The sequence below is a fragment of the Clupea harengus genome, chromosome 19 (genome assembly GCF_900700415.2).
Source record: "Clupea harengus chromosome 19, Ch_v2.0.2, whole genome shotgun sequence".
NCBI classification, from domain to species: domain Eukaryota; kingdom Metazoa; phylum Chordata; class Actinopteri; order Clupeiformes; family Clupeidae; genus Clupea; species Clupea harengus.
Genome location: NC_045170.1, coordinates 8,788,826 through 8,802,240, shown reverse-complemented (window position 1 = coordinate 8,802,240; position 13,415 = coordinate 8,788,826). Strand labels below are relative to the sequence as shown.

General features: G+C 42.9%; 1 protein-coding gene across 3 annotated transcripts in view; it reads left to right on the top strand.

Annotated features, from left to right (window-relative positions):
* Window positions 1-11,063, top strand: part of ankib1a (ankyrin repeat and IBR domain containing 1a) — a 32,206-nt gene extending 21,143 nt beyond the window's left edge. Inside the window, exons 13-21 of one of the 3 annotated variants that reach the window (XM_031586034.2) lie at window positions 457-543; window positions 1,118-1,184; window positions 1,652-1,797; window positions 2,409-2,587; window positions 3,263-3,314; window positions 3,535-3,609; window positions 5,630-5,750; window positions 6,592-6,638; window positions 7,258-11,063. In XM_031586034.2, coding sequence (XP_031441894.1) covers window positions 457-543; window positions 1,118-1,184; window positions 1,652-1,797; window positions 2,409-2,587; window positions 3,263-3,314; window positions 3,535-3,609; window positions 5,630-5,750; window positions 6,592-6,638; window positions 7,258-8,127 — 1,644 coding nt within the window. In that variant the 3' untranslated portion in view covers window positions 8,128-11,063. The remainder of the gene's footprint in view (window positions 1-456; window positions 544-1,117; window positions 1,185-1,651; window positions 1,798-2,408; window positions 2,588-3,262; window positions 3,315-3,534; window positions 3,610-5,629; window positions 5,751-6,591; window positions 6,639-7,257) is intronic. The other 2 variants (XM_031586035.2, XM_012832928.3) reach the window with 2 other exon arrangements.
* The last annotated feature ends 2,352 nt before the right edge of the window (window positions 11,064-13,415 follow it).

Sequence of the window (13,415 nt, the reverse complement as noted above, 5' to 3'; positions counted from 1 at the left end):
ACCTGTTTCATGGGCCGTTTCTAGAGACGTGTCTTTTATCTGCAAGCGAGCTTACAACACCCTGCTGAGCCACAGTTCCTCCTCGACAGAGAAGCCGGCAGGAAATCAGGGGACACGCCAGCCTTTGTCTCCATGTCACAATGAGTGGAAGGTTTTTAGAAATGAGCTGTATTTAGACCCATTCTCTTTTCGGTCATTCTTTCTTTTTCTTTTTTTTTTACGACTGGCTTTGCAAAGGCTTTCTTGTCTCTGATCCCCAAGAACGGGGGGCTCGCAGGCCCATTTGTTTAAGGAGAGGCTCTGGCTGAATGCGTTTTATAGTCATTTTGATCGTGAGAGGTGTGTGTGTGTGTGTGTGCATGTGAACGCGTGTGTGTGTGTATGTGGTACAGAAAGGGAGAGACTAATAGCATTTTGCTTAATGTTACAAAAGAACCTTTTTGTCTTTTTTCTCAGGCAGAAAAGAAGCACAAGAGCTATCAGGAACTCGATCGCTTCATGCACTATTACTCACGCTACAAGAATCATGAACACAGTTACCAAGTGAGTGTACTTTGGGAAGTAATTTAGGGAATCTAATTTATTTCAGCCTTCATAGAATATTAGTTTTCGGTAACACTTTATTTGGATAGTCCGCCTACAGAGACTTTTACAGATGGTTTGTTGAAATTCAAGTTTAGTCTTCCTATCACCTTAACCAAACCCAACCCTAACTATAAATCGTAGTTAACAGAGTTTCAACAGATAATTTGTTTATAATCTGAGCATCTGTAGATAGTCTATAGGGGGCATTCCAAATAAAGTGCAACCTAGTTTCCTAGTTGCCTGTGCCTCAGTAAGATATGCACAAAATATTAACTCGACTTTGAGATGTTACATTCCCTAAATACATAGTATCACAAAAACATTTTATTATCATAAATTATTTTATGATAATAAAAAGGAAAAATAAAATAAATGAAATTGTTTAATTTCAAATTAAACAAACCTCGGTTTCTATGATGGTGATTTCGGTAACAAACAAATACACCTCAGTTTTAACGTCTAACCTGCTTTCTGACCTCAGTATTAACGTCTAACGTCTTATTTATTTATTTTTTATTTATTCTGATCATAGCTGGAACAGAGACTCCTTAAAACAGCCAAAGAGAAGATGGAACAACTGAGTCGAGTTTTCATGGGAAGTAAGTGTCAAGCACACGGGTCTGCATAGGGCATGATTTATTATGTTGAAAGGCAAATATTTTGGCTGTTGAAACTGTTCAGACTAAACAGCAGTGAAAGTGCAGTACACAGATGATGATAGGACAATACAGAAAGTAAAGTTAGCATGGTGAATTGTTCAGTGTGTTTCAGAGCTTATTCATTATGAACTCTCCTTACTGCCTTCCGAAGCATTTCTGAAATTAACTCAGTTAATATTATTAATAATACACATCGAGAGCTGTTACCAGACTGTATAGACATATTTTCTTTAGTGTTTTATAAGAGTGCAAGACATGTTTGAACTGTTAAAGGCTTTATTGCCACAATGGACTTGGTGAGGAGCACTTACTTGTTAAACAGTGATTAACAATTTGAGTCTCACTTCAGGCAACATTTGTCGTGTGTGTGTCTGTGTGTCTCTGTGTCTGTGTGTGTTTTGTTTCAGGAGAGGGTTCTCCTCCAGACACTACTTTCATTGAAGACGGCGTTCAGGAACTCCTCAAAACCAGACGCATTCTCAAGTGCTCTTATCCGTACGGGTTCTTTCTAGAACCCAAAAGCACAAAGAAAGAAATATTTGAACTTATGCAGGTTGGTGGAACTTTAAATGGGCATTTTTGGTGAGAAGCGGTTAGGGAGAAATTAGTTTGTGTGAAGTCCATGATGAACAGCATGCTAAACTGGACCATTGTATCCAATGACATACATTCCCCAAGATGTTCAGCTCAATCTGAGGATTTGTTATGTATTTTGTTTCAATTGTCTGCCTTTATCCGGGGTAAATTGAGGAGGTGCAATTGAACCTTCTTCCAGCTCCATGCTTTTCTTGTTAAGCCTATTACCCCTCCTGTGTTACCCTATGATGGGATCTGTATTCTGAACCCTAGCTAAAGTAACTGCTGTGATACTGATCCTGCTCCCCTTACTGACCTGAAATAAACCTGGACTGGGAAAAGGTTGTTGGTCCTCAGTCAGCTATGTCCTCCAGGTTCTCAGAACCACACGCAAGTGAATTAGAGCATGCTAGCTAGTTAGCTAGTATCGCAGTTAAATGACTGTAGACTGTAGATTGTAGTATTCAAATAGGGCCGCTGTTATTCTACCATCTCATTCCCTCTATCTTCCTCTCTCTGTCCATCGCTCTCCCCCTCTCTCCCTTTGTTTTCTGTCTTTCCCTCTGTCCCTTTGTCCATCTCATTCAGACGGATCTGGAGATGGTAACCGAGGACCTCGCACAGAAAGTAAACAGGCCTTACCTCCGCACCCCTCGCCACAAAATCATCAGTGCCGCCTGCCTGGTGCAGCAGAAGAGGCGCGAGTTTTTGGCCTCCGTGGCCCGGGGTGTGGCCCCCAATGACTCACCAGAGGCCCCGCGCAGGAGGTAGGGGGCCCCTGCTCGATCCCTTTGCCCTTAACCACATCGACACCCACCTGAACGTGTAGCGGTCGTAGCCGACAGTTCATGCAGTCGGCCATCACATCAAACCCTTTGTCCCCCCGCCATGTTGATTAGGTGTCTCTCCGCTCCCTCCTCTCCTGTGGGTCACAGAGTTAAGCAGAGTTCATTCGTTTGGTTTTTATATACAGTTTATTGAAAAAGGTACTGTTCACTTGGCCTCCATACCAGTGAAATAGAGCGATTTTCAGTTGGTCCCTTTGTCCAGTCATATGTTTAGTAGGAGGATTTTTGGGCCGGGGAAAGACAGGATCAACTTCAACTGTCTCTCAGTTCTTACATAGATGTACAATCCTCCCCCTAGTGGTCGCTGCATAGGGTGAAAGGGTTTTTAAATCAGTTCAAAATTGCATTTGATTATTAGACTCGATAACCAACTTTTTTGTCCAGTGCCAAATAGCATTGGATAATGAATGATATACTGCAAATGCCATTAGAAGTCATAACCGATAACAGAGGTCATAACATAAAGAGGATTGGGACACTGAGGGTGTTTACAATGACTAACTGTTTGTCCACGATTTATGCCTCTGTCAGCTGTTATACATAGTGCTGCTCCTTCTAATTACATCAACCCTGTCAAATCTCCTCTTTCTCCAGTTTTGCCGGCGGGACGTGGGACTGGGAGTACCTGGGTTTTGCATCCCCTGAGGTGAGTATTTACTCACGCCCACTCTTACACTCTTTTAGTGCTGTTCAGTGGCTTAGCTAACATAGTTCGCTAGCATGCTTGTGAGTGTTTATTTATAGAAACGTACTTAACCGTTAGACTCCCTGGATGAGTGAGCGTAAGTGTATGTATGTGTGACCTGTCTGTGTCTCTGCGAGGGCAAAGTTCAAAGGTCACCACCCGTGTCATTCTGTGTCCAAAGATGCTGCGTGATCCCTCCGTTGTGGGAGGGACCGGACACAGTGAGGGCTATGAACACATGGGAGGACAGCCGCAGGTACTGCAGCAGCCACACTTGGGCCACCTGAACCAGCCACCAGTGTATTTCAGTGTACATGGCGTCAATATAACCTTCCGCTTAAATTGCCATGGTCCACACACCAGTGGATTGTGGGTAACTGTCGTTCACAAATGCTCTCTGCACAGGTTCTTGCCCTTTGATTGAAATATTATAGATATTCAGAGCCGTCACAGACAGCCTTCTGAGACTTCCGTTACCCACAGTCCCTTGGTGTGTGCAGAGCCTCGCAATTTATGTTGGTGTTATGTTTACGTTTTGTTTTGTTAACAGTGAACCATGCTGATGGCTTTGCTCTGATCACAGAATGTGCGAAACCCTGTCACATGCAAACTGTACTGCATGCTGGCAAGGCTCGGAATGATAATTTTTCCTCCTCTTTGTTTGTTTGTTTTTTTTTGTTGCCAAGTAATCCGTCAGACTTTAGTTTGTAGTGGACGTATTTTGTAAATGGCCAACGTCAAGCATTCCCTTTTGTCCTTGTCGTAGCCGTTTTTCGAAGAAGCGGAGTCTGAGGAGGCTTAGCCACTGGGGTAGGAGATCTGTTGAGGCATGGAGTTTCCACAGGTCTGCCTTAGAACAAAGGATTCTATATCCCAGCAGAGGAAGCCTTGCAGGCTCTACATAGAACATAGAACCCATTCTTTGCCAGGAAAGGGCTGTTTGTGTGGAAAATGAACCTTTCTTCTAAAGGGCTCCGCATAGAACCCTATTTTTAAGCGAAGGGATTCTTTAATTGGTCCCCCCTGGAGTTTGTTGCAAATTAAGCTATGAAGATCAGAAATTGATGACATTAGGTTTTTTTAGGATGTTGTCTAAAACTGAATAGTTTTGTATTGGCTCATGTTAAAAAAAAAAAACATTCTATCAGCACATGCTAGCTAAAATGGACAACTTCTACTCCAGCTCATAACTATTACAGATAGATTTTAGATCAAACCAGAACCAGTGAATCCTCTCTGGGCCGAACTGAAGAACCCTTTTTTCTAAGAGTATGGTTTGGAGTCACAGTGGTTTGTATTGCACTGAGATTCTGAATCCTTTGGCACATTTTGACAATTATCACAATTCTTGTTTTCAAACCTAACAATATCTGACGACCAAACTAATTTTATTTTATTCCCTCCCAAAAATGTATTTCCCCTAAAATTAGGAAAAATGCAAATCACTCTGTGTATGTTGTCTTCTGAAACAATGATGTGAATGTTGTGAAAGCGTTATGAATTCTTAGCTGCTCACATACAAATCTGGCCTGCTGAGATAGACTGTTATGTTCAAAGTGTGCCCCTCTCTTTTCTTTCCAACTTTGTGCGCCTTTTTAGTGTTACCTCAAAAGTTATGCCTGGTCTGCATGTTTGTTGGCTTAAGCATGCTTATGTGTTATCGTTAAAATTGATCTGAAATCTTTTTTTCTTTGGAACATAGGCTACAAATCATGTGTGCATATTTTTACTTTAAAATCAGATGTGGTTAACGGTAGGTCTGCTCTGTTGTGAAGATGTAGGTGTGTGTGTGTGTGTGTGTGTGTGTGTGTGTGTGTGTGTGTGTGTGTGTGTGTGTGTGTGTGTGTGTGTGTGTGTGTGTGTGTGTGTGTGTGTGTGAGAAATAGAAAGAGAAAGAGAATATATTTCTGGAATATAGAAATAGAGAGTTAGCGCTTGTCTGTGTTGATGCCCAGTGGACATTGTTAAGGAGGTGTGTTGCATTTGCAGGAGTACAAATACAGATGTAGTTTGTGATGGTTGAAGTGGTGTGTGTGTGTGTGTGTATGTGTTCACTATGTGTGCATAGGTTTTGTGTGTGTGTGTGTGTGTGTGTGTGTGTGTGTGTGTGTGTGTGTGTGTGTGGGACATGTATAGTAGTGGACAGATGCAGTGTGCTGAAGGAGTAGCTGTAGTTTAGACCTACATGATGGTGATGTAAAATAGAATACGTGTATCTTCCTGTGTGAGTGTTTTCAGACTAGTAACCAAGTGTGTTGTGTTATGGTGTGTTGTAGGAATACTCTGAGTTCCAGTACAGACGTAGACACAGGCAGCGTCGACGAGGCGACATGCTGAGTCTCCACAGCCTGCGGAGCAACACACCCGACCCCAATGACCCCAGCGACAGCACTTTAGGTACACTCCTTGACCTCTCACACACACACATACACACACAGCCAACTACTCCCTCACCCAACCACCTATTTTGTGCAGGCATCTCTCTTTCTCTTTGTTTCTCACTGATATATAAACATATACCATTCAGACATATACCATTCACATCTGTTTCCTGTCTTTCTCTCTTTTTGCTTCTCTCTGTGTCTTTCCACTTGTCTCTCCGTACCAGAATGTCAGAATGGCTTGTCTGTTTACCCCATTCAGCTGTTGAGATTTATCTACTGTTAACATTAGGTTCATTAGGGTCACACACTGTCATGTATTTAGGGACGGCACTGATGTTTGTTTTGTTTTAGTCACAAACAGGAGCCTCCAGCTAAAATATTTTATACACGTAGACTGCATACTTACTGGCCAGGTTAGTAACAGAACTCCAAAGGTCAAGCTAGGGGAATGTAAAAGATCTTTGTAACCCTGCTGTCATAGCTTGTGTCAGTGATTTATGGTAACTCTTAATATTATCAAGACAAATAGAACACGCTTTTTGAATTCTGGAAATGTAGAACCGGTGAATGATCACTCTGCTGATCTACCATTTGTGTCTGACCTCTGACCTCTGTGTAGCGCCTGTGGTCTGATGTCTGTGCTTTTGGAGAACAGGAAGCTTTTTTTAGAAGCTAAAGAAAGTGTGTCACACACCAGCAAGGCTACAGAGGCATAAATAAAACTAATTTTCCAGTTAAGGAGGGCAGGGAATGGCTCATTTTGCACTCTGCTGATCTTTATCTGACATGGAATAAATGATTGAAACCATTGTCGTTTTTATGTATTTGTTTGTTTGTTTGTTTACACGTATCAGATGGCCCAGACGGAGGTGGAAGCAGAAGACGTCTCAACATCTCAACAGTGAGTTTAATCGATCCCCATGAGCTCATTCCCTTCTTCTGCATTAGGTCCCTAAAATATATTTAATCTCTTCACTCCGCTCCGTAGCAGAGTAAACAAGCTGGCATTCTTTAGTCTGAACTGCAGGAATCAGTCAGTGCTTCCCAGAAGGGGTAATGCGTGGCAGGGCACGAAAGGCTAGCCTTAGAGTAAAAGGACACAAGAGAATGATGTTAAATTTGTAATGGAAGTTTCCTTTCCACAGTTTAATTCTAATTAGCTAATTAGTTGTTTGTATGCATAAGGTGTATTGCCAGGTAGTCGACACATCCAAAAAGGTTTTGCTAGATAACGCCAATTCATTGCCAGATGATCACATTTGTTCTGGCATAATTTTCTAAGTGACCACTAAGAATGTGACCCTGTCTCATTTTTTAAGATGCAGGTGTGTCATTAAGTTTAGCTTGTGTTAAGGTTCATGTACAGATTTTACAATCAAACATCCACACTTGCAAGATGTTATGTATAGTACTCTTTAAAATTTGATTTAGTTTGACAAAGAGCTAGTGTGTATTGTATCTCCATGTACACTTTGTGTTTTTGAGGACTAAATACAGCTTGGTCTCATTCCTCCACACAGGCACTTGGTTCTCTAGATGAGGACGACCCCAACATCCTGCTGGCCATTCAGTTGTCCCTCCAGGAGTCGGGGCTGAGTGGGGACACGGACACTCAGGACGGCTTGAGCAGCGACGCCTCGCTGGGAGCCATCGGCTCCTCGCTGCCCTCGAGGCTGGACGCGGCGCCCCACGCGCTGGAGCTCCCGCGGGCCTCTCTGAGCAGCTCGCAGCTCCTAGAGATAGGGGACAGCCTCATGCGGCTGGGCAACATCACCAGCCAGTACATGCCCCCTGACAGCCTCCGACCCTACGGGGACCCCTCGTCTGCCTCCTCCTCCATTGCCGCCACCACCGTTAGCATTACAGACCCCTTCTCCCCCGGGGACCCCGACTGCTCAGACCCCTCGGAGAACGCCAACCTGTTGGGCAACATCATGGCCTGGTTCCATGACATGAACCCGCAGAAAATTGCACTGATGTCCGACGACACTGACGACACACTCCCATTGGATGAGGCTGAGCCCCAGTGGGAGGCCCCCGAGGTGCCGACGACACAGCCCCAGGACAAGGAGACGGAGGTGGGCAAAGACGAGGAGGAACTGTGGCCGCCCTGTCCGGTTCTGGAGGAGACGGAGGGGTTGGTGCTGGAAAGGCCTGACCTGCTGGAGCTGGGCTGCATGGAGGAAGAGTGTTTGCAAAGCCCCACCAAGCTGAGCATGGAGGTGGCCGCAACACTCACACCACCAGACACAGAGGGCTCGGCCCCACCTCCACAGGAGGAGGAAGAAGAGGAGGAGGAGGAGGAGGAGGAGAAGGATGGGTGTCACCATGACAACACTCAACCCACAGACCTGCCCTCTGAATGGGAGGAGCAGGTGCACCTTGTGTGATGACACATATACACATACACATACACACACACACATACACACACAACACATACACACACACAACACACATATATGCACACACACACACACACACACAAAAACACACAAGCACTCACTGACACTGACACACTTGACCTAGTCTTGAGGGCTCCTCACACACCCAAATGCTAACAGTCAACACTGCATTTAAGAAACAGGAAGGAAAAGAACATGGTGCCAAGGGGTTTCACTGAAGCCGCTCAAAGTGGACAAGATGTCTACTGCCTGGATTAAAAAAAAAAAAAAGTTATTATAGTGTTGAAAAGAAATGTCAAGGAATGTTAGGAAGAATCAGGAAGTTCCACCTCTTTGGGCCCTGAGATGCTGGACTGAGGTAGTTTCTTTGTTAATCATAATTATAGAGAAAAGGAAAGCCACGTCGGCCCTGAGGAGGCGTTTGCTCTTTTTGGTGGTCGTGGTGGTGTGAGTGTGAGCGAAGCGGGATTGCTTATTTTAATTGAGAATGCATCAATGACATCTTTCAGGTCACTCAAGACAAGTGCTTCGGTCTCCAGACTTGAGCGAAATAACCCTTGCTAATACTGACTTTAATTGAAGTGGTCTCAGGCAGCCATTCATAAAGCCTTAATAAACACTTCACAAGATGTTATAACAGTTGCCACAAGTATGCAGCGGTAACATACCATCGGCATCAGTGTAGAAAAGCCAGACTGATGCACTTTTTTACACTTTTTTTTCCGCCTTGAAACAGCTCAGCTTATGAGTGGGTGTCCCGTGTCTTAGGCATGCTTGTAGCGTGTTATAAGATACTCCACAGTGTTTTCAGGCGCTTTATGAATGGTTACAGTGGAGCACCTTGAGTTAAAGTACTGCTCATGTTTTCATCGTGTGCTCTCCCTGATGTTGCATTTTAGTATTTCTGTCATTTCTCTCCCTCACAAATATGATTATGCTATAGTGTGTGTGTGGGGGTGTGTGTGGGGTGGGGGGGATTGGTGTGTTAGTGAGGCATGGGTTATGTGACAGAAATAGACAGTAGACTGATGTGTGTGTGTGTGTGTGTGTGTGTGTGTTGTGAGTGTGCATGTCAGAGAAAGAGGTGGTGTGTGCGTGTGTGTGCACATACGCACACGCACACTGCTTGAGAGGGTTTAAGTGTGTTGTACCCATCCACCTTGCTAGGATGTCACTCCTTCAACATTTCTGCTAACCCACACAACTTCCTCTGTCACACAGCCTTGATAAATGTGTCATAAGCATATCCAAGCATTTAAAAATCAGACACCTTAATCCTGTCGATGCGCGTGGGATGTAACCTGGCTTGCTAAAGTAACCTCTTCTTAAACTGTGGTGCCAGGCTTATGACTCGCATAGAGAGGCCTGGTGACGGAGCTTGTTAAGTAAAAGTGTTAAGAATCTCTTTTTTATTATGATTATTATTTTTCGCCGAGGCCAGATTGAAGAAACACTACAAACAGTGCTGCAGGAACAGCAGTTTATGACACAAATTGTGCCTAGTTCTTTTTTTTTTTGCTGAGAGCCAATCAAACTCTACCCACACCCAGACATCCCATTATCCTGTTTTCATTTTTATAATATTATATTTTATTCTATTCGATGCAAACCGAGATTTTTTTGCGCATAAACCTTACGACGGTTCCCATCCGAAACCGAGGAGGGTAAATGCATACTGACATGTTAGTGAATTATATCTCCCCTTTGCCACTTTGTCTCTGATGTACTGTATTCACCCATAGAGAATGGAAACATGAGGATGTCTCTGGAGTGTGTACGCGGTGGGTTGGGGAACAATTTTTGCTGCTCTTCAGACATGCTTATAAGGCTGTACCCATAAGTGTGCCTTTATTTCTACTGTCCTCAAAGTAGGCTCCTTACCATCCCCTCCAATAACCTGTCCCAGTAGCGTGGTAATGAAATGGACTTGGCCACTTCATGGTAACGGCAGATGCTCAATTGAGTATTAAAAATGATATTCCTACTCCCCTCCATTTTGTCGTCTCACTGTAGCATAGTAGCATTTTTTATTAATTTTTTTTTTATTACGTTCACACCTTTTATAGCTTTTTGGTTAGAATGAGCCAACTAATGGCCCAGCAGACGCTCATCCATATATAGCATCTCTGTTTTGGTCTGGTTGATTTTTACTGCAGAAGCCTGCATACAGTTATCTGATCGAGCGAGGACATTAAAGAATAAGTGCTTTTTGAAGAAGTAGTTTAATTTAACTTAATTTAATGCATAATGTAAAATGAATAGGTAACAGACATTATAATTTGCATTATTTATTTACGACATCTGAGTTCCCTTCTAATTTTGATTAAAATAAATAAATAATAATAAATAAAAAAAACGTTTTTTTAAATATATAATGGTTATCTACATATAAAGATTCACATATTGTGAATGGACCTTTTAAATTACAAAAAACTGAGGTTGTGCATTCACCGTTTGCTGTTCTGGGATTGGTCTCCAAATCAGTTTGTCGGAGTGTGTCCTTAAATGCCTAGAACTGCAGTAGGACAGTTTTGCACCATGTTAGGTAGGAGTGCTTATCTATCTTATAGCTGGTAATCATTGAGAGTTATTTTATTTTATTTTCTCTTCTCACTCTCTGTATCACTGGTTGGGTTTCAGCAGCTGTATTCATCCTTTAACCAAATGTTATGCCCAGGGGAAGAGAAGGATGGCAGTACCTGTTTGCTACTGAATTTAAATCAAGAGGCAATGGCGGTGGCATATTTTACAAATCCATTAACATTTTTTCATCTTTAGGCAAATCATTAACCTTGAATTTGTCATTTGCACTTTCATAGACTATACTTGATACATTCCCAATTTATATTAAAGTAAGCAATTTTTGATGTGTGGCCAATATGTGAAAGTACCAGTAAAGGTTTACTCTAATGAAAAACCAATCTGAGTATTGTGTCTGTTTTTTTGCCGTCAACAGTTTGCATGTGTCATTCTTATATAGAGTTATATTCAGTTCAAGATCATTAGAGATGTACATTCATGGACCAGCAGAAGGCCTCAACTATTCCCATTCATTTGTGTTCGTGATAGCATGGTGAGCATAGCAATTCATTTTATGTACATGAAAAAAGAAGGTAGGTAAGGAAGAGAAATCAAGCATTTTACAGTTATTGTCACATAAATCAATAGTTTTGTTAATGTTAATGCATAAATCTAAATGGTAAGGAAAAGAAGCATTATCATATAATAATCAGAATTATTTTTATTACTAAGTAGATTTACACATACAGGAAATTAACTTGGTATGGTAAGTGGTATAATCAACTGCTAATGGGTTTAGTGTGAGCATAGAATTTACCTTCAAGTGATGCAAAGAGACATCAGCTATACAAAGAATGACACCCAAATACGGTTGCCAAGGTAAATGGTGCATACTTACATGTGTATTTGGAAACCTTTGTAAATGTAGGTCTGTTTATGTAGATGGGGTTTATGTTTTAATCTTGTTTGGGACACTAGATGGCGCTCTACCTTAATTGGGCTCACACAATATAGGTGGGAACATTCATGTTGGTGTCAGGTGTTGCTTGACGGAGGGAGCGCACACAGCTTTTTGACCACTTCATGGTGTCACCAAAGGTCTGTTACATGTAAATTAAGATGCAAGTTTGGATGTATGGACACCTTGGCACGGTGGCTCAGTTGCTTGCACTGCCGCCTCACAGCAAGAAGGTCATGGGTTCGATTCCCGCATGGGGCGCTGTTGGCTCTGGGGGGTAGGTCCTCCCCAGAGTGCACAGTGCTCAAGTGGGCTATCACCCGAGCCTTTCTGTGTGGAGTTTGCATGTTCTCCCCGTGTTCACAAGGGGTTTCCTCCAGTAAGAACCCCAACAGAAAAAGCATGCAAAATAACAGAACACATGTCCATCCCTGACCAAAGATGGACAGTTCACTTCACTTGGTCCCCGGGCGCTACAAGCTGCCCACTGCTCCTGGGGGGTCCTTGAGGAAGGACAGTCCAGGATGGGAAAAAGCAGAAAATAAATTCACCGCGACCTCAGGCTTACCTGCGTGTGTGTGTGTGTCCTGTGTCGCCTCCATATATGCACGTGTGTGTTCCAGTGTGTCGTGTGTGCCATTAAAAACCTGACAAAGGTCTTAATTATAATTATACCTTTATTGATTGGATTTTACTGTGAGAAATAAAGTATCATAACCAAGAATTTGAACGTAAGGTTGGAACATTATTTTACATCTAACAAAGTAAGCACGTCAATCAAGTGCTCGGTCAGCAATCCCTCTGGGCTTTAGTGAAGACTTAGCCCATATATAAGTAAAAAAGCTGTGTGTGCTCTCCCTCCGTCAAGCAACACCTGACACCTACATGAATGTTCCCACCTATATTGTGTAATTAAGGTAGAGTGCCATCTAGTGTCCCAAACAAGATTAAAACCTAAACCCCAATGGCTCCTACACACCGGCCCCTAATTGTGATGGCCGACAGACATAACAATTCCAATACATACCAGTGGGAGCCACAAGAACAGCGAATAGGGAGGAAAAAGGAACAACAGGAACTGGAAACCATGCTTGCGGAGTCTGCAGCTAAACTTGCTGTGCTACAGGCCTTTGATAGCTGGTCAAATGTATCCTATGCAATGAATTCTCACCTGGAGAGAGAAATTAGAAACGTGGCACCTGTAAACAGATTGGACCGATTGGCAAAGGAATTAAATACTATACCCCCAAGCAGACCCCAGCAGTTGTTGCTGCCAGCAGCCACCACCCATTAACAGCTATAAGGCCGCCTCAGGGAGCTGGACAACACCTTGCAACTCGACCAAAGGAGTGGACTAATTCAAGCAGTCATCGTACACTGGAAAGGGAAACATTGATGTCGACTCTGGAAAGTTCTTAGCCCATACAGACATGATGAAGTATGCATGCTGAAAAATAAACACAGATGCCTTTCAGAGATTTAGTTATTTCCAATGCCTTAAACTCATTAAACTATGTTGTGTTTTCACTACAGCTATGTGACTAGCCTACTGCATAGGCTGTACAGCGTGTCCCCATTATGTTCTCTGGTCACACAACTGAGAGCCCACTGCACAGCTAACAGTGATAATTCTTTTATAAGCTTTTTTTGGCCGAGCACTCTTAATCGAGGATTTTCTTGTTGAAAAGGCTTTGGGTTATGGTAATAATGCATTTCAGGTAATCGACTGATGGGTTCCCCACGGTTACTGAATGAAAAGATGTCGATTAAGCTTAAATCTGAAGTCAGCTGTCGG